This window comes from Macadamia integrifolia, chromosome 13 (genome assembly GCF_013358625.1).
Source record: "Macadamia integrifolia cultivar HAES 741 chromosome 13, SCU_Mint_v3, whole genome shotgun sequence".
Classification (NCBI taxonomy): domain Eukaryota; kingdom Viridiplantae; phylum Streptophyta; class Magnoliopsida; order Proteales; family Proteaceae; genus Macadamia; species Macadamia integrifolia.
Window position 1 is genome coordinate 9,486,235 of NC_056569.1, and position 21,978 is coordinate 9,508,212.

The 21,978-nt window shown below is 37.8% G+C and overlaps 2 protein-coding genes and 1 pseudogene across 2 annotated transcripts; 2 read left to right on the plus strand and 1 right to left on the minus strand.

Annotated features, from left to right (window-relative positions):
- Positions 1 to 10,052: 10,052 nt before the first annotated feature.
- Positions 10,053 to 12,274, plus strand: LOC122058909 (annotated as a pseudogene).
- Positions 12,275 to 13,235: 961 nt separating this feature from the next.
- Positions 13,236 to 15,158, minus strand: LOC122058988 (heat stress transcription factor A-1-like). Its single transcript, XM_042621701.1, has 2 exons — positions 15,081 to 15,158; positions 13,236 to 14,542 (listed from the first exon to the last, which is right to left on the minus strand). Exons 1-2 carry the CDS (start codon positions 15,156 to 15,158, stop codon positions 13,781 to 13,783), a joined length of 840 nt encoding a protein of 279 aa, XP_042477635.1. The 3' UTR covers positions 13,236 to 13,780.
- A 357-nt stretch (positions 15,159 to 15,515) lies between these two features.
- Positions 15,516 to 17,165, plus strand: LOC122058889 (putative F-box protein At1g47790). Its single transcript, XM_042621585.1, has one exon. It carries the CDS (start codon positions 15,755 to 15,757, stop codon positions 16,994 to 16,996), a length of 1,242 nt encoding a protein of 413 aa, XP_042477519.1. The 5' UTR covers positions 15,516 to 15,754; the 3' UTR covers positions 16,997 to 17,165.
- Positions 17,166 to 21,978: the final 4,813 nt, after the last annotated feature.

Here is a 21,978-nt window from a genome sequence, read left to right on the forward strand (position 1 = left end):
CCTTATCATATAAATCCTTCATGGGATTCGAATCAATTATTTCAGAAGACAGTGGACATCATGACATCAGTCCCTCTTATATGACTCTGCTTCCACGCACATCGTGATTGGATTCCTCCCCCCACCAACTGTTCTCAAACCAAATTTTAATGTTAGCTCCTATGGTACTGTCCAACTAGTATTGTCTGGATTTTTAGAGACCATGAAGGTTATATTATGCGTGTTTCCCTCCCCTGGTCCTGTTGGTGTCTATGAGTCAATCTCAACAGATCTGAAGGTGCTTATTGAAGGCCTGGAAATTGTATCTTCTTAGGGAAGGTTGGGTATTATGATTTGAGAGTGATTCTGCTCTGGACATCAAGTGGCTGAGTTCTGGTTCAGGTGTTCCTTGGAGATATCTGCATGTTATTTGGAAACCCAAGAACTTCAGCATGTATTGGATTTTCTCTAGTGGAGGATGATATCAGTAAATGAGAATCTATTCATATTTTTATTCTTCTTGCTGGTTTTAGTTTCTGAGCTCAATAAGGAGTAATGTGGTTATGTTAGAAGGTTCTATCTTGTGCTTTTATTTCAAGTTTGTTCAAGACACATGCATAAAAGGTGTCAACACAGAGTACATGACCTTGATTTTCAGTCTTATTGTGAGCTATAAAACTTCTACCTGTATAAATTTTCCTTGTCTCTGAATATTTTGATAATTGACCCAAAATTTATCTGTGAATTTAGTGATAAATTTATGATAATTCATCTTTAATTTGTTATGATGAAAATTATGGTGAAATTGTAGGGTAAATTTACGATGCCTAAAGTTAGGGTTAGTCTTAGTGGTTGTTTTAATGTATAAGTCTCTAGTAGACCCTATAATTTCATAATTATTGGTGCTTTCATTGAATTTTTATGGCATTTTGAAGTATACTGGTTTTCTGAAACTAATAAGGGCATAATAGATTGGTGGTTTTTTGGTTGGCCTGAATTTGTCAGTTTTAGTGAGATTTGTTGTCTAGTCTATCATCCTGTTAATTCTAGCGAAAATTACATCTCATTGTAGTATACAGATCACTTTGACAACTGTTGAAATTTTGTTTGTTTTGGATTCCTGTTGAACACTTTTGTGCTCAGCATATATGAGTGCTATATTTGAGATGATTTTTCATCAACCTCAGTCCCCAGCAAAGCTACCTATGTACTTCTCCAGTGTGTAATATGGGTGGAACCCAGTAATTCCACCTGTGAGACTGATTTTATATATTTGTGGAAAATCTGTTTATAGCTCATAGTGTCATGCACATTTTTCTATTCTTTTATCAATGAAGTTTGATTAGGACTGATTCTCGTTCTCAAACTTTGGCTTCTTCCAAAAGTTTATGTTCTATTTTGAGTGTCTTAGTTTGAGGAAAAAGATAGATTTAAGAGGCAACTGCCCAAATTGCTCCTCTCTGCTAACCCTAACTGCCCAAATTCCTATCGAAAAAGTAAACGATGAGTAAAGAAGAAGCAACAGCTCATGAAACAGCATAGATCAGAGGGAAGAGACTCATGAATCAGAATTAAGCCTATTGCTCCATTCTTCGCCAGTTTGACCCAAACTATGGCCTGGTTTGTTGCTAGCCTTCTTGTTATTCTGAACTGCATTAGGCAACCAACACCTACTAGGGTGGGTTTGACTACATGAACAACTAATGCACTGGTTTCAGATGACTTCAGTTGCTTTCCACTGGAATTGGGAAGTCCACTTCTTTGAGGCATTTACCTGACACCTTAAAATTACAGAACTTTGATTGACTACGATCAAAATATTTACTTCATACTTCTTTGAATGTGTGAAAATACTTTAGCTTCTTGAACTGAAGTTCATGTTATCAAAGACCCAATATGGTCTCACTTCTATTTTACAAGCCCATGCCTCCCCCCCCCCAATGTAAAGTCTGAGCTTAATTTGTTGTAATTTCTCGGTTTTTCTGTTATTTGGTAATGAATTTATTGTTTAGCCAAAAAACAAAAGAAGATCCAATACAGAAAACACTACTATGAAATCCTTTCCAGTGAAAAGTAGTAAATAAAATATGCATTGCATTGAAGATAGAGTTGGATCTGAGAGGCCTCTTTTTATTGGTATTGAGACATCAACCTTAGGAATTTTCCTTTTGCCTTGTGCTTCTTACACGATTCTGTTTCTGAATTTTTTTTATTCACTACTGAGATCTCTTTTCATCTTTTCCGTAGAGATGTAAATACCATTGGTTACATTTTCCTTTTGCCTTGTGCTTCTTACATGATTCTGTACACACTACCATTGGTTAATCCAAATAACAAAGATAGAATTATAGAGGTGTTTGATCCTCCTTATGTAAGGATCTATAATGATAGGGATGACAATTTTTGTATTGAAAGTATTATTTTTCTGTTTGGTCATTACATGTGTACTGACTAATGGAATTTTCTAACCTTCTGTTCTTCTTTTACAGTTGAATCCCCTTTTTTCCCAGTGGCCAGTCCATTAGGGACTTTTCTCACTCTATTATGCATTGGATACACTCGGTCTAGATTTCATTTTGTGTTTGGTTGTTATGTTTTACCATAAATTTTGGTAGCCTCAAAGGTCTTTATGAGTATTCAGTAAAACTGTCCCCGATGTTTTTCATGTGAGTAATCTGTGTCTTTAAACTCTGCTTGGTTCCCAGTATGCTAACTTTTACACTAACTTATAATGTATAGCTATTATGTCTGGAAGTAGCATCCCTGCCGTTAAGTGGTCAGAATTTGAGACCACTGTTTTCATTGAAGCAATGAAAGAAGCTGTAAAAAATGGTCACAAATCCGATAATTCATTTAACAAAACTGGATGGGAGAACATTACAAAGCAATTTCAACAGGCTTTAAATCGTCCAGTTGGGAGAGAACAGTTACGCAATAAGATGAACAAGTTGAAACACGAGTATCAACAATTCAAGAGACTGCTTGACACAACTGGATTTGGGTGGAACTCAATGACAAAAGCAGTCACAGTTGATGATGAGTCCGTATGGGATAGGGCAATACAGGTACAATAGATTTCACTAGCTAGTTCAATTATTTAAAAATTAGATTACAATGAGTAGTACATCTAAGTGATACAATTACTGCTTATGCAGGCAAATCCAGGTTGGTTGAAGTACAAGAAGTATGGACTAAACAATTGGCCAGATTTGAGCATGGTATTTGGGGATGCATATGCTAGAGGTAACTTAGGGGTTGATAGTGCTCAAGATTTGGATGGCATCGAAGCTATTAATACAGTTGATATTGAGCAAGTCTCTCACTCCCCCAGTACCCCGGTGCATATAAGCATGACTGACCCCTTTCATGAGGATACTCATACTCCAACTCAGACCACCACAAAATGAAGTCTTGATAGGACACCTACGGGACGAAGAAAAAAGAGCGCCAATAAGAGAGATAGCCACGTGAAGGATTTGTATGGGAAGTATTTATCTATTAAAATTGATAAAGCATCCAGTACTTCTGTTACATCTCCTGTTCGTGGTGGGGTAGGTGCATCTTGTCCTCGAGATTTCAGTGTGAGTGCATGTGAGGCGGTGATATACTCCATACCAGATATATCAAAGGAGATATATTTGAAGGCCACCAGTCGTATGTGTACTGATCCTAGTTGGAGGGAGTTGTTTGTCTGTGCAGAGCCTGTGAAGAGGACTTGGCTTTTAGATGCGTTGGAGTAGTTGAGGTTGTGTTTGAATGCTACTTTTGATAATTTTGGATTCGAGACTTTACTTTTGATGTGTGTAACTTTACTTTTGGAGATACATTGCATGACTTGGATTTTATTTCTTTTGTGTTTTTTTCCTATTATTGATGTGTGTAATGTTGAACATGTGGTTTGGGTTGAGACAATGTGTCAGCTTGTTATGTTTTACAGATATTTGTTTCCAATTGTGTAGTAATTGTTTATTTATTGCAGTTATGTCAAATGCATTATGTGAAACTTCTAGTGATGAAGAAGATATGATCATTCACATGGGAATGGAATTACTGAATGAGGCTGTATATATTCGAGAACCATGTCGGGATAGTGTATTTTCAGGTGCTGTCATGATGTATGAGGTATTAAATGGGCATGCCAATAGATGCTATGAAGAGTTTAGGATGGAACGTCATGTCTTCCTTAACCTATGTGACTATGTTAGACATAGGGGGTGGTTGAAAGATACGACCAACATCTGAGTGGATGAACAGCTTGGAATGTTCCTATGGATTGTTAGGAAGGGTTCAAGTAATAAGGACACCCAAAATCATTTCAACCACTCAGAAGAAATAGTTAGTCGAACATTCAATGTTGTCTTGATTGCAATGCAACGCCTGGCTAAGGAGAAAATCAGACCGTCAGACGTCAATATGATACCAATAGAGATTGCACAGAACCCGAAATACTACCCTTTTTTCAAGGTAAATATGTTAATATGATATATGTCTATAATTAAATATATGAATGTTTATATTCTTATATGTACTAGCCATTTAATTGTCAATATATGTCAGCATTGTATTGGTGCCATAGATGGTACTCACATCCATGCGGTAGTTCCAAGAGAGGATCAAATTCGATATAGGAATCGGAAGGGGATCACAACTCAAAATGTGATGTGTGCATGTTCATTTGACATGCAATTCACATATGTGTATGCGGGATGGGAAGGTAGTGTAAACGATTGTCGAGTACTTGAACAGGCAATAAGTGATCCTCGATTGAGTTTTCCTCATCCACCTCCAGGTATTAACTTTATACTAATATATTAGATTTTCATTTGAGTATATACGTAATAATATATATTAATTTTTGTCTGTAGGAAAGTATTATGTTGTCGACTTTGGGTATGCTAGCCAATCTGGATTTTTGACACCATTTCGAGGTGAGAGATACCATCTACCGGACTATAAAGGGCGTAGAAGATCCCCAAGAACAGCGAAAGAGTTGTTCAATTATAGACATTCATCACTTCGGAATGTTATTGAACGCACATTTGAGGGTATTGAAGAATAAATTTAAAATTTTAAGGCTAATGCATCAGTTCCCAGTGGAAACTCAGGTATCAATCGTACTGGCATGTTGTGGGCTACACAACTATATTCGAGAAGAGCATATTGCTGACGCAGAATTCGTGGGGATGAGCGATGATTTAAAAGTTACAAAAGATGACTTGAATCCGCCACATGAAGATTTCGTTGATCATTCTACAATACAATCAAGTCAACGAAATCGGGCAAAAGAGATGAATGCCACTAGGCTAAGAATTACAAATGCAATGGCTAGACAGCAAAGGATACCAGAACTAGTTGAAAACTAAAACCGATAACTATTTTGCCAAAACTGAAAACCTAAATTGATGTTTTAACCCACGTAGTACTTGTTTTATGGTACATTTATATATGTGGTACAAGTTGATATATTATTATGAATGTCATATATTTGGATGCTATATTAACTTTTTTGATAAATAAATTTCTGTTACAGATGACTTCTTCTATGCCCCCACTCATGATAGCAACTTATGAAATTTGTGGGAAGAGTTGTGGTAAATATACAACTAAGTCGGGTAAAAATATTGGAAGAGAATTTTCAAGTGTGAAGATTCATGTAATTTTTTCATGTGGGTGGACCAACTACATCTATGTAGATGTGGTAAAGGTCAATGCAAAGTACGAACTGCGATGAAAGGTCCAAACAAGGGACAGTATTTTCTATGTTGCGCAAGTTCAACTGGGGTAATTTATTTCTACTATTGACCTATACCTATAGATAATTTATGATTTTTGTTTAATTCGATGTTAAATTTCAATGACCCTAATCACATCTATTATTTGATATAGGCTGATAACCGTGGATGTGGTATGTTTGTATGGTTGAAAGATGAAACACATATCTCTACCATACAACATACATTATGTTCAAAAAGCTCAAGCTCAACATCAACATCATCCAGACCACTTTCCGTTTCAAACGAGTACATAAAAGGATATCTGGAAGGGACACTTAAAGGATTAGAGGACCAAACAAATAAGATGAAAGACATCCTCCATGCATTCAAGTCTTTAGACTTGAAAAAAAAGTGAAAATTTGGGGAATTATGTAATAGTTAACTTGCACAAGGCATTGTTAATACTGTATTTTATTCATCCTTTGGAAACCATGTTTTTTTTCATTGGTGTGTAATATTTTATTGTCTCAAAAAATTTATATGCTTATAGTATTTTAATGTTATTTTTGTAATTATTGACTTAAAAGAAAAGAAAAGAAAAAAAAAAACCGTTTCTGAAACAAGCATTACCAAACGGCAGAAATGTCGTTTCTTGGTTCTGAAACTGTTCTAGAAACAGATTCACCAAACAACCTTAAATCGTTTAAAAACGGCGTTTTGACACAGAATCTGAAATTTCCGTTTCTGACACGAAACGGAGTTTCTGGAACAGAAACGATACCAAACGGAGCCTTAGGGCCCGTTTGATAACGTTTCTGTTGTTTCTGTTTCAAGAAACGACAGAAACAGAAATTTCTGTTTCTGGGAACATAAACATAATTTTGGGTGTTTGATAAACCTTGTTTCCGTTTGATAAGCCTTCTTTTCACACATCTAGCCCTTTTCATCTTCGCTTTCTCGCTCTTAAACCTAAACAGAACCCTCTTCCCTAATCCACTACACTCACTCTTGCTCTAGCTCTTCCAACCATGGAAGTTTTCAGCTTGCTCAAGTACTGGAAGGGTGGTGGAGTTACCAGAAATAATGAATGCACCATACCTGGCACCACTACCATATCCACCACTCTTCAGCCGCAACCGGCGGTGGAAACAGAGGAAGATGGCAATGATGGTTCCTTCTTCGACATGGAGTTTACGGTGCCCGAAGACTAAAGGCGAAGATGAACACGATAACAGCAGCGGAGTCGACGAGGAAGATGACAGTGCCTCATCGAAATCTGCGGGAATTGATGGAGAGGAGTTCAACTTCAGGGTGTCTTCTGGGTCGAGTGATAGGAGAACGGACCTGGACGTGGACCCTTCGCTCTCACCTTCCGACGATCTGTTCTTTAAAGGAAGGATTGTGCCGCTCGAGCCTTCGTCACTTGAATTCAACCATTCTGAGACAAACTCGAAGCCTTAGTTCCCTATCTCTTTGTTGAAATCTGCAACCAAGATCAGAGTCCTCATGTTGGGGTTTAAGAAACCCAAATCAACGACGACTGAAAAGATGGAGAGGAACTCTGTAGACGGAGCTAGTCGGAGACGGTGGTGATGGTAGTGATGCCAAACTCCGTCTTCAATATCGATTTTTTGTGCCCCATTTTTGTTTCGAGAAATGAGCAAAACAAGTAAAACTTGTTTCGTCATTCATGTTTCTTGAAGCATTAATTGTTATAAATTTCAATTTATGTTTCAAGAAACAAGTGGAACAAAACACTTTTACCAAACGGTATTTATGCCATTTTTTTGTTTCTGAGAACAAGAAAACACAGAAACATGTTTCTGGTTACGTTATCAAACGGGCCCTTAAGTTCGATAAAGTTGTCACTTCTTGTGGTTTCAAAGAAAATCTTGTGGACCAGTGTATTTATCTAAAGATCAGTGGGAGTAAGTTCATTTTCCTTGTGCTTTATGTTTCAAGAAACAAGTGGAACAAAACACTTTTACCAAACGGTATTTATGCCGTTTCTTTGTTTCTAAGAACAAGAAAACACAGAAACACGTTTCTGGTTACGTTATCAAACGAGCCCTTAAGTTCAATAAAGTTGTCACTTCTTGTGGTTTCAAAGAAAATCTTGTGGACCAGTATATTTATCTGAAGATCAGTGGGAGTAAGTTCATTTTCCTTGTGCTTTATGTTGATGATATTCTTCTTGCCAGCAATAATGTTGATCTTTTGCATGAGACAAAACGATTATTATCAAATCACTTTGATATGAAGGATCTTAGTGAGGCCTCTTATGTTTTGGGCATTGAGATTCATCAAGATGGTTTGTCTCAGAAAGGTTACATTGAGAGGGTATTAAAAAGGTTTAATATGTTAGCATGTTCCCGTAGTAAGGCTCCAATTGTGAAAGGGGACGAATTTGGTAAGTCTCAATGTCCACAGACAGAATTGGAGCACAATCAGATGAAGAACATACCTTATGCATCTGTTGTTGGTAGTTTGATGTATGCTCAAGTTTGTACACAGGCTGACATTGCCTATGTTATTAATGTACTTAGGAGATATTTGAGCAACCTTGGTGAAGCGCATTGGGTAGCTGCTAAGAAAGTCATGAGATATTTGCAGGGCACTAAGGATTTTATACTTACTTATAGAAGAATCGATTCACTTGATGTAGTCGGTTACATTGACGCAGATTTTGCTGGATGTCTAAATGACCTTAAGTCTACTTTTAGATATGTTTTTATGATGGCAGGTGGGGCAATATCTTGGAAGAGTGTCAAGCAGACACTCATTGCATCTTCTACTATGCAGGCAGAGTATGTGGCGTGTTATAAAGCCACTATTCAAGCTTTATGGTTAAGGAATTTTATCCCAGGGCTACAGATTGTTGACTTTATATCTAAACCATTAAAGAAGTTCTATGACAACTCCGCTGCGGTTCGTTTCTCTCATAACAGTAAAAGTACTTCAGGCTCTAAACACATTCACATTAAGTATTTTTTTGTCAAAGAGAGTTCAAGATTCACAAATTACAATGGAACAGATTGCTACAGAAAACATGATTGCAAATCTTCTTACTAAGGGCTTGACTCCAAAAGTCTTTCAAGAGCATGTCACTAATATGGGACTTGTTAGTTCTTTTTAATGCATTTTATCAGTAGAAGTTTTGCTCAATATGTTCACATTTGACTTTCAGTTTTATTTTATATATATGATGCATTATTATTGTTCTCAAGAATATATATGCATTTTTATTATGGCCATTTGTTTATGTGTATACACTTATTTATTTTTCTCCTACAGAAAATTGAGGTTATATGTGGTGTATTGACCTCATTCGGTATCTAAGGTTCCAGTCAATACACACACATCTAGTCGCTAGCAAAGCCTAATTTGATTGAGGTCGAGTGCTAGTGTTTTGGGACATCCGGACCCAGTTCCAATGAGCTTCTTTGATTGAAGTTTGAGCGTTTGGGAGACACTTGTAGTTAATGAAACCTTCGATATCTATCTCATAGGGCTTATTTGATTTTCGAGCCAGGACCAATTTGGAAATAGATATGATGATCACTATTGCATGTTATTTTCATACCACACTTTCATACTGTTCAGCCCAAGTTGGTAATGTTATGAGCACTTTGACGTGTTTGGTCTCATATCGCTTTAGATGTGATTCTCATTCGGACCAAGGCACTTGGTTTAAAATGCACTCCATTCGACACTGTTTTGTTTGTGACCACATTCAGTTTATCTAAATCGGAGAGTCGTTTTAAATAAATTTTAAAATCCAAAACTTGTGACATATGTTGCCCAAGTGGGAGATTGTAAGATTTCCAATTAAGTGGGCTAGCATAGTCAAAGATTTATTTCCAAAATCGATTTAGTGGTGTTGACTATAGATGGAGTAAGTAGAAAGAATCCAATATTATTGGTAAGTGATCTCTATGGAAATATTGGATTTTATTAGCGCACCTTAATGGTATGAAATATTTATTACTATATGTGGACCTAAGGTATTGTTTCTTTAATGAGAAGGAAATCCTAATTTTATTGCAGAGTTGGTCCCAACCCTCACCCCTATATGTAGTTATCACTAACCCATTAAGTGAGGCTAATGATCTAAAGCAAAAGGGAAAGAGGGTAGACCAGACCAACATTAATCGTGTTGTGCAAGGAGCACACGTAAAGATATTGAGGAGTTGTTATTCTTCAGTCATGGATTCAGGTATGCCTAAAACATGTCTTTGTCGTGTTTATCATGCATGCTCATCGATCTCCATGAATCATTTTCGCACTTATTTTCTTTCACTTTCTTCCTCTTTTCTTCTTTGAAAACTCTATTTTCAGAGAAATACTCTGTAAAGAGCTATGGCAGGAGAGAAACACTTAGAATCGCAGAAGAAGCTGCTTCACCATCATGAGGAGAAGCACTTCATGGTGGGAGAGATCGTGAGAGAAATCATCATGGGTGTCTCTAATGGTCTCACCGTCCCCTTCACTCTCGCAACTAGTCTCTTTGGTGCCAACGCTCCTTCCATTATCATTACCCGCGGCATCGCTGAAGTTGCCACCGGTGCCATCTCCATGGGACTTGGCAGGTATGTATATGAGTTTTTCTACTAAAAAATCATATTTTCGAATAAAAGCTAGATCCATAATCGTATTTTGTATTATTTTTTTCTTTTATTATTGGAGACCACGTCATTTGCCACGCCCTAAAAAAAGGCATGTGGAGACCACATGGGATGAACTGGTTGTAAACTATCATTGTGGTTCTAGGGGGTGAGACCGGACTCAACCCTAAGTCCTCTTAACTTAGCTCAATCATGCCTGAGGTCAGGCTAAGATATGATTAACCCTGATCAGGGCAGGCTGACCTGGTAGGCCTTAAATTTTTGTCAGGCAGGTTTGGCCTTCATCAATCTTGGTTGGATTTTTTTTTTTTTCTTTGTCTTTTGTGTTTATGCACTAAAGAAAAATTGAAATATATCATCATCAACACTAATCATTTATTAAAAATAATCTTAAAGGCTTAACACTTAAAGCCTTAAAGCCATAAACTAATAATCTCTAATAATTAATAGGGAGAGGGCTCTTAAAAGGCAGCGTAGCCTTGCACCAACAAGAATGCCAATAGGACCGCTAGGCATCAACCAAGGTGGGATTTCCAACTCTTATGAAAAGCGAAATGGTCATACCCCCTCTATATCTAGGCGCAAGGATCATGTTGCCTTCTAATTAATGTATAATTTATATAAAATCAGGATCGGATTGGACTAGACCAAGCTCAATTTGAGCATTTAACCCAGGCCTAACCCGGCCATCATTGGACTGAAAAATCCCAGCCCAGGCCCACAGGGTGGGTTGGAAAACCCCACACAGACCCTATTCAGGCTCAAGCGAGCTTGGTTCACAAGGCTAGACTTACACCAGTAGTAGTTCTAGGCTTCCAGCATTGTTTATGGGCCCACGTAAAACCATAAGATATGGATGCAGATATCTTCCCGCCAAAAGCGAGGCCGATCACTATACAAGGGAACTTATGAGAGAGGAAGAGAAGATAACCAAAGTCCCTGATACAGGTATTTCCCAATTCTCTTTCCTTTTGAAAAGATAATCATAAAAATCAAGATTTATTTGGAACAGTAGGATCTTTTTCTACGGGATGGAAGAAGACTCAAGCATGGCTTCAATTCATGATGAAGTAAGTATTATGTTCCACTCATGGTTTGCAAAATGGAATCTGTCATGCCCTCCCCACCACTCAATTCGGCTTCGGCCAATTCTGTATAGAAAAAACCTAGATGACTGAAATTTAATCCCAATCCCGATTGGGATTGGGGACTGATCCAAATCTTCATTCCGGATTTTTAAAACCTAGTTTGACCCAATTCGATAAATATTGAATCCCAAAGGTGCCACCAAGAGACACTAAGGCTATGTTTGGTAGCCAAGAAAAGAAAAGAAAAAATTTTAAAAAATTTTGAATTTGAAGAAAAAGAAAGATACAGAAAAAATCATTATGTAATCACTTTTTTGTCTTATTATGTTTGTTTTTTATACTATTTTCTTTTTTTTTTCTTGATTACCAAACATAGCCTAAGCTCCAGACAAACAAAGAGAAAACAACCGGATCAAAATATCAATCCAACTGCTGCTAGATAACCAAAATTGGATTGCCCCAAAAGGACAAGCTAACTAAGATCTTCGGTAGCTATTAGAAAACCACCTAATCAAGCAAGAAAATGAACCATGAATGCAGGTATGAGCTCGGATTGGACAAGCCAAACCCAAAGAGAGCATTACAGAGTGCTCTGACCATTGCCATCGCCTACATCGTCGGAGGACTCACACCCCTTTTGCCTTAATGTTCATACCCATAGCCAAGAAAGCAACAGTGGCATCGGTCAGTCTAACCCTAGTTGCATTGTTATTCTTTGGGTACGTGAAGGGCTGCTTCACAGGGAACAAGCCCTTCCAAAGCGCCTTCCAGACGGCCTTCATCGGTGCCATTGCCTCTGCCTCTGCCGCTGCTTTTGGAATGGCTAAGGTGGTAGCATGATCAATGTGGAGGTATATTGGAAATGTGTTCTCTCTTGGGAGCTAAAAGTTGTATTTTCTCTTGTATGATATGCTTGACATAACCGGCAACAGTTTGATACTGCAAGAAATTAATTGTTTATAATCTAGTAATAAGTAGTATTTGATAACCTATTAATATTTAGTTGTGCTAGTATGACCCCCAATGGATATTTTTTCTTCTTTCTTTTGCCTAAAAGCAACACATTTGAATAGACAAGTTATGGGACCCATCGCTCTTAACCCATGGTGAAGAGAGAATCTATTCGTCCACAGGATCTAACCCTTACACTACATCAAACAATGAAATGGTCTACCTAGGCTAAAATTTGGATAAACATACGACACATTTACAGACATAAGAAAAATGGCAAGCCAAATGGTTAAGATGGAATCAGGAGATTTTATACATGTGAGCAACCCAACTAACTAGGGTGATCTTCGTGTCCAATGGTTGGTTCAACTCTCAAAGTAGTGAAATTTCTGAAACAAGCTTATCTACAAGGGTCCTTTTAAGAAGACTGGGGCAAAGCCTGGGTAGGCCATGCAGCCTTGTGATATTGCAACGATTGAATCTCTCAGAAGTCAGAAACTTGGATGTTGAAAACAAGAGATTCACCTGCACCCTCTTGGGCCGCAAGAAAAGTCTCAATTGTGGTCAACTAGTCATACAATGGGCTATCATTAGACCATATAACCCACTGGAGATACACTATAAACATGCCAAACCATGAACCTGTACACTTGCTGAAGAATGATAAACTATACATAGGAACATCTAATTCACAAAGAGGACTCTTTTGAATAGCAGTTAACGACATAGCTTGCTAAGGAATGGTAAATTTGAGGACAAGAAAACTACTTTGGGGATACAAAAGGTCACCCAGAAATATGTTCAAAATTTTTTGTCTCCAAGACGAATTCTTTTCGAAAGAGCCATTTTTAGTCCAAGTGCTAATACCTCACCGATAATTATGGAAAAATGATATAAAGTATCCACAGCAATAGAAACTGTTCACAAATAATATAGATACACATTTTCCAAATCCCTGCAAAATATGCCACATTGTACATAGTTATAATTTCAAAAAAAAAAAATTGATATATAAACAATTATTCGTGAACAATAAGAGAATTTACATTGCTGAGGGAACACCTTTAAATTCTGTATTGAATACTATTGGTCTGCATTTCTATGTGGGCTGCCAAGCCTGCTATACTTTTGTACTGTTATTGCAAATACTCTTGATTGTGGGCTATTCTTTTGTGAAGAAATAATAACATAATTCATTAAAAAGATATATATATATAACGCTGATGACTGAACCAAAAGGCAAATGATGGAACTTCAGGTGAAATTTGGAACAAAACTGTCTTTTTATGTAGAGATAGTACTAACCTCTTTTCCGTGGTTAGTTTCAGATGTGGAAGTCCCATTTGTTCTGTTAGGATGTCCAACATCTGTGTCGTTTCTTTATTGTTATCATGTTCAGTCCATTCGCCATTCTGTGTTGTCTCTAAACTGGTATCATTTCTGTGGATTCCACTTCCATCCCAGTGTCCATGGGCTCTGGAATATTTGACTCTGTCTCTTCAAAATTCTCCAAGAACGGATAAGCTAGCAAAATCTGATCCAACATTTGATAATCGTCTGGTAAATCTGGGAGGATCAATGGGTAATCATTCTCTGAAGATAGCAAGTCTTTTTCGAATGGTAAAGACATGGAATCCATATTTATGAAGAACTCGTTTGCTCCATTTTCCAGATCTTGAGACGCATTTGAGTTTGAGATTGGCATGATGACAGACTCTGGGATCTCATTCCTTGGTGGCTGGTACATCACTATCTGCCCATCGGAAGCTACAGGTTCATCGTCTTCGGAACCTTGTTCTAGTGTGGGGTGACGTCTCTTCTTGCTTGCGCCAGCCGTGTGCCAGTTCTCATTCTGCTGAAACAGCTGAGTCAAAAACCCAGGGTTCTGCATTGCCATTGCCAAGAAAGATAGCATCTGTTGCTGTGCTTTCTCCATTCCTTGAAGGCGATTTGTCAAGCAATGCAATCTAGCTTCTGAAATTTGCTGGTGCTGCCGGACCTTAACCAACTCCTGCATGAGCACATTTTTGTCCCTCTTGAGACTCTCTACCTCCTCAGGAAGCCCAAATTTTCCAACTTCAACGCATGCTCCAACTGAAGTGTTCTTTCTCTGGGACTGTTTCTGTTGAACAAAACCTTGAGAATGTTTCCTCCGGTTAATACTCCTCAACAAATTAAGATTATTCTAGAATTGATTTTTCCAAGCTTCATCTATTTGTTGGCTTTGCAAATTAAACCTTAATTTGTATCTTTGGGGTAGCTTTGGGATACAGAATGATGTAAGAGACAGTAGACTAGCAATCAATCCACGCAGCAGTTTAGAGGCAGGTCAGGCTTGAATCACAGTGCTAATTTTGAAAAGCTTTAAAGACTGGGATCACTGTCCGAGCATGTGGGTGTTTGTTTAAACTGATACTCTAAAAATTCATTAGTCAAACTCCGCTCAACTAAGCCTTACCCCAATAAACTAGATTGGCTCCACATCTCTCTCTTAAATAATTAAATATGTCCTCAAATAGTTCGAAATGAGGAAGGGGGATATGATTTTTAAACATTTGAGTTTGAATGTGTAAGAAGTCATATAGTATTGGTGGCAATATTGGAAAAATGATTCACTTTTTTCGTCAATACTCCCAATCCTTAAAAGTATCATACCAGTATTGGGTACCAGTGATACCAATACGGTCAATACGATATCGATACCTTTGATCCATGAATGGTACAACTGAGGGTGATTGAATATTTGGGACCGTCTGTGAGAGACCGACACACACAACTAGAGCATCTTTAGTGGGCTTCATAGTGGTAGCCACTCCATATATGCCCGTTTATGATAGCCCAATTAGAACCCAAGACCGATTGACCCAATTATCAACCTCATATCCACCCTAGCTAAGCCCATTTAGCTAAATAAATGTTCACGATGCAACCTTAGTAATTGGTTAAGCCCAATTAAACCTGATCAAAACCGACCCAACGCGATGGCTTGACACCCTACTTAAACTAATAGAAGAGAGGAAAAAAAAAAAAAAAAGAGGCTCACAGCCAAAATACAAACCAGAGTAGCTTTGAAAGTTTGGGTCCCATTTTTCTTCCCCCAGTGCTCTCAGTGCGCATCCAACGGTCAGGATGAGTGTCAAGGCGTTGCCCCACTGGGCGGTCTGGAATAGTCAGGCACTCAGGTTTGCTGTTATTTATTTCAGGAAGTCCAAATCAGAATCGGATTGTGCCTTCTACTTGAGATTCTATAAATATGTGTAAGGCTTTGCCTCTGGCTTCGTACTTATTTTTCGAGGTTTCGTCGTAGTAGGTTGAGAAAGGAGGAGGTGAATATTGATGCTATAAGAAATTAGGGTTACAAGGACGAGAAGAAACGGAAGGACGAGGGTGATCGAATATGGAGGAGATGACCTCAAAGCAAGCGAGGAGGAGGAACCATAATAATACAACAACGCATTCTGAATCTGATGAAGCAGGTATGTTTACGAATCTCCCTCGGGACATTATTTATGAGATTTTGAGTAGACTTCCCATTGAATCTGTTCTCCGATGCATGAGTGTATGCAAGCTCTGGTCTACCTTTCCATATGATTCTTATTTCATCGACCTCCACTTCAATAAATCCATGATGCATCATCGACCACCCACTCTTGTTCTTACAACGTCATCATCACTATTTCACAATAAGGTGAGCAGCCAACTCATGGTGAGTGCTGAGGAAGGGGAAGGTGGTGACTGGATGAAAGCCACACACATCCCAATGGGGGATTTTGAACTGCTGGAAGGGGAATATATTGATATTGTGGGTTCTTGCAACGGCTTTCTCTGTATTGTGCCATGGGAGGGTTTGGTTCACATCTGCCTCTATAATCCCATTACAAGAGAGACTATGAAGTTGCCCAAATCACATCTTGTTTTACCCCCCACAAACTCAAGCACAAAAATCGTGAAAGCTTTTGGTTTTGGTTTCGGCAGCTTAAGCAAGAAATATAAAGTGATCGTAGTTTATGACTTACTCGATTGCAAGATTATAAGATATAGTGAGATAATTACAGTGGGTGAAAGTTCATGGAGAAAGTTAGACGTCCCAACATTATCATATGATCAACTATTAGCAGATCCGGTGCTTTTGGATGGAACCCTCTATTGGCTCATAATCATTGATAATGACGACTATAGTCGATGCGTTCTTGCGTTAGACATTGACAGTGAGAAGTTTTGGACTATCGATTGCTGTCCTCTTCCTATTAGAAGAGAGTCTATACAAAGAAGATATTTAGTTCCAATGGATGGATCTCTTGCCTTAATTGATTATTATGCCTACACAAATCCATGGCGTTTGGATATATGGTTACTTGAGGGTAGCAAGACCATGGGGTTCTCATTTACTTTAACTACTTACGATATGTCAGAATTAGTCCGTTGGGGAGATCTTTTCACAGTTATTGGTAAACATGGCCACGATACATTCCTGCTAAATGTATGTAGGATCGAGAATTGGGATCCTACATTGAGATCCTTTATTCTCTACTCTCCAACGAAGAAGCAGCAGTATTTCTGTGTTCAAGGAGGACTATATGAATCTGATTTGGAGCTGAGAAGTTGGATGGTGCCGTCCCTCAAGTCACTAAGGCTCTGAATCTCTGATAGATAGTTATTTAACTTGAGTAATCATGTATAAATTGATCTATGTTAGATCCATGGAAGAACCTTAGCTGACCTTTCTTTTCCATCATTTTATATTGGCATATTGTATATGGGTACTACTTCTATTGTTTGCATTATCAATGGATTGCTTGAGATTCTTATGTGTTTTTGTCACAGATTTTGATTATGTCTGATATGAATTCTTCTCCCTACACCATCCTCTAAGCTTGCTCAGAAGTTGTTGCCTTTACATAGATGTGCTTTCATTATGAAGAATTATTTTCACCATTTAGATTTTTGTGTTTCATAATCTGTTCTTGCCTCTAAGCTTCCTACAGTGTTTAGACAATGTTTATAATCAGACTTTTAAAACCTGGGATCTAAGACAAATGACTCGAAAATATCTAAAACAGGGGGGCCTTGAAGGATTTATTTTTTGGCTCCATTCCCTCTGTCGAAGAAATGTGAAGAACAGTTCGGGACAAAGGTGAGAAATTCTCAACCTCGATCTCCCCTGTTCCACTGTACCTTCTTCTTTTCCTTTTTTTTCTGGGTTGTGTGCCTAAAATGTGACTTCGACTATTGATTCCATCTTTGCGCAGGAAGACCATCTTCTGATTTTGTCTTCTCCAACCGATGAAATTTTGAGCTGAAATCAGTCGTTGAAGAAGAAGAATAGTAAGAGGTGAATCTCTTTCTCTGCTCAAGAAACTCTTCCTCATCTCTTGAATCTCTTCCTCGGTTGTTTCCCTCTTTCAATGGACCTAACCCTTAGTTGCCACATTGTACAGAGAGATGTCTAGGTGACGTTCTTCATCTTCTCTAAGAGGGGCTTGTCCACTCGATTGAGCCCTACATTGAACACCATATTTTAGGGTTTGTAGGTTGCGGGTGTGGGGCATTGATGGAATGAGGAGGGAGTGAAACATCATTGGAGAAACTTGGGCAGCATTTTTGTATCCATGTATCCACATGAGAAATCTGGGTTTTCCTTTTCTAGGTTCTTGTTTTTGCAATATTAATGGATCTGCTGCACTCATCTTTCAAAGACTAGATTTGTTGGTCTTTCCATGTTTACGGAATCGATACCGAAAAAGTTTACAGATTCAATGTTTATGCATATTTCTGAGAAGGATTCTTGCAAATTTTTAGCAATGCCAGAATAATCCTGAAGAGAAATTCATTTTCATCTTTCCATTCCCCCTTTTTACATTGCTTCCTTACCAAAAGAGGAAAAAGAAATAACATTTTTAAGTCAATTTATTTTAAATGTTCTTATTTTTTAATGGTCATGGATCTTATTATCTGTCATTATTCAAGGCCGATAATCTGTTTTTTGTTTCTTTATTAGGTTTTTGAAGGAATTGGGCATTTGTTCTTTATGGTTGTAATTACTATTTTTATTTATTAATGGGCAGGATTTTGTGGGTTCTCTCAATCAAGAATAGTTCTTTTGTGGATGGATCATTTTATGCATTGAAGCATTGAGAAATTTATGATTACTGATTTTTTTTTTTTTTCTGTATATTTTGATTCGAGAATGCCCATGTCAGTGGTTAATGGTGATTTTCTAAAGGAAGGACTGTGTTATGAGTTTTTTTTTTGGGGGGGGGTGGGTGGATTGGAGACCAAATTATAGATTAACTTTGTGATGAATTCAGCTGGCATAATGTGTTGGTTCCTATCAGATGGGAGAGCAGTTGATCAGTTCTTGCTGACTTAAGAAATGGGTTATTGGGAATCTAACGATTTCATTTTGAAAGAAAATGCACACTTTATATATTTCCCAAGTTGAAGGGATCTCTTGATTGGAACGCCCCTGGGGGAGGGGTTTCGAGTAGAGATAAAAAAAATAGTCCTACACCCTTCTTTATGAACACTTTTTTATGATTTAAATCTCTCATTTTAGCTGCATACATCTGTATGCCTGCTAAGTTTGAATTTTTTTTGTTATGCTTTTTCTTCCGCTGTTCTGATATTTGATTGCACCATACAGGATGGCTGATGTAAAATTTCATGGATGGTTAAACCTTTTAATTTGCTTTCTGATTAGCTTGAAAGCATATGGATTCTACGGTGGAATGGCTTTTGTTGAAAATGTTGTAGCAAAAGGAGCAGGTATGGATGTATAATACGCTTAATGTTGGGTTAGGGTACATTGCTTTTTAAAATTGAAATTGTTGCAGTGTGCTTGGATGGGAGCCCACCAGCATATCACTTCGATGAGAATCATTAGTTGAGATTCCTTATGCATAGTACAAACAACATGAATCGTTAGCTCAAATGGAAGAGCATATGCAGTAATTCCCATGAGATGGTGGTTTGAATTCATAGAGACTTTTCATAGAAAGAATAGAGAAGTGTAATATGTGTTCATTCAATTTGGAATTTGCAGGACTATATTTGATTAATAATAGTTCGATCTCCTTGATTTTATGTTCATAAAATTTAAGCTTCATTAATTTTTTTTTTTTTTTTTTTTTTAATGTTTCCAATTCATAAGTTTTTATTTTTTTAACCATTTTATGTGTCCAATTTTTTCACAGTTCAGGGACACTCCCTTGAATTTGTCAAATTTTTTTTTTCCGAAGTGTAACAAATGAACTTAGTAATATAATACTAAAAATGTGTTAAAAAAGTAATGTTGGGACATAAAAATATCATCGCATTGTCTATAGGGTGCAAGTTTGGTCATAACGGGGCAAACTTGCCCTGATCCTGAATAGGGACAGACCCAAAAATTTTGGCCCTGAGGGTCAGCCCAACCCTGAAATTTGGGTCGGTAAGGGTTGAGGCCTTTAGCCCACCCAGCCCACTCTGAACCTAGCCCTAATTTTTTTATCCTGACTTTTGGTTTGGCTTTGCCTGGCCTGGCCTGGCCTGGCCTTGATTTTTAGCCATGACGTTAACCTTGATTTTGAGCGTAATTTTTGATATGTTAACCCTGATTTTTACTTGCCAAATTGGATAGAATTGGATACGAATCAGATAGTGAAGGCAGGAAGAGATGTTACGCTAAACCAGAGAGCCACAATGAGGATTGGTGAGAGTGAGGGAGTGAAAAAGTTAAGAGCGAAGGAAGGAACAAGTAAGAATTGGTTACCGCCCTTACATGTCGTATATTGCGTCACCTGCAGGTGAATCACACTTTCAACCCAATTAGTAGAAGGATCCTTGGTAGAAAGTAGAAACGGTATGCAAGGATATTTCTGAAATATTATAGTGCATAAATACACTCAAGTTAAACACTTCTGTCCAAGCAAGGACACTCAGTTGGTGGTGCCAATCTAGTATCGGGATCTTCTCCTTAGCGACTATTCATTTTGGTCTTGCCAATAACCATTTGGACGATCGATAAGTGTTCAAGTGGTGATCCAATGACTCTCGGTGCAATGTTTCTGTTCTGGTCGATATAAGCACAGTCGTTGAATCACCGTTTGAAGACATGATGATCATTCAAGTAGCTGTGGGCTGACCTGGGCGATCTACGCTCACAAGAGGAGCCAGATCCGTCAATCAGTTGGACCCAATTTTGGTTAGTCAGATTTAATCGGGCTTCTTCACTATAGGATTTTGCACCTTAACCTGCTCGTTTAAGTAATCAATCCTCATATGTTAGGCATGAATATGATCCCATTTATAAACGGCCGATCGAGTATTGGTCTTTAATGAGGCTACCAATAATTGGACTGAAGGGTAGTCGGGCTAATAACGCATTTATTTCTAAATGGATTATAATTAGGCTTTAAACAGTCTTTAAATGTATCGGATTTAGTAAACAGTGCTCTAAAAAACCTCTGAACAAGTTATAAACAGACATTAAACATGTTGGGTCAAATCGAACTATTAATTGGTGTGATTCTGATCAGGCGCTAATCAGGTAGCACCCTTTTATTAATAGAGTTAGGCTACTTTGGGTTTTCAACCGTTGGGTCTGTCGATCCAAGTCTGTAATTAACACCCCACGTAGAGGAATGTGCAACTCAGACAAGGGCACGGCTGTTATTGCAAGCCCCCTATGTTTGTAGCGGAAGGCCTCTCACGGACAGAATTCTGCCCCTATACGAGCGCCAAAAAAGGAAAAAATCTACTTAGTCATGTAAAGATGTCGTACCTATTATAAGGGCGAGATATCGGCCGTTTGAATCGCGATCGATAATTTATCGGCACTTCTCTTTCTCTAATAAGCAAATGGATCTATTCAAGTTCAAGAAACGTTAAGCTTCCAGCATGGTCCATGTTGATCTTTACTCCCATCATATTCAATTTTAACAAATGGCATCATGTTGTGGGCCCACCATTTACACACTAACTATGGATATCAACTTTATTTAGATCTCATTTTATAAGTAAAATTAGATTAAAAGCAAAGGGAAGGTTATGCAACTATGCAACTATTATCATGAATAATTGCGCAAGTAATCCAATATCACACTTAATATGCAATTAAATTTTTCTTCACTTTTCATCTAAAATATTATTGAAATTTGATTTCAATAAATTGAGTTTTACATTATACAATTATTCTTGATAATGACTTGAAATTTACATTGCATCACTTTACTGAAAATTCTAATCAATGGGAGCATGATAGTGATACTTGTGAGAAGTGTGATTTCTCAAAGGATCTTCAGAGATGAATATGGAATCGCTATTTAGATTAATGTCTAGGACCTACATTCATAATACATCATTGCATTTTAATTGGTACAATCGTGAAATCAAGGTCAAATTAAATCACAGATCAAAGCTACCATCACTAGGATAGCTTAGTGGTGGTAGTTTTGGCTTGTGGAGCCGGCATCCAGGGGAGGTCGTGGGATCGAACCCTGTTGTACTCATTGTGTGAATGACCACCCGTGGGTTATCCAAGTAAACTGTTTTTCCCATTCGATGTGTGAATGACCACCCGTGGATTATCCAAGTAAACTGTTTTTCCCATTCGATATCTACACCTTGATTAAAAGGCATCAT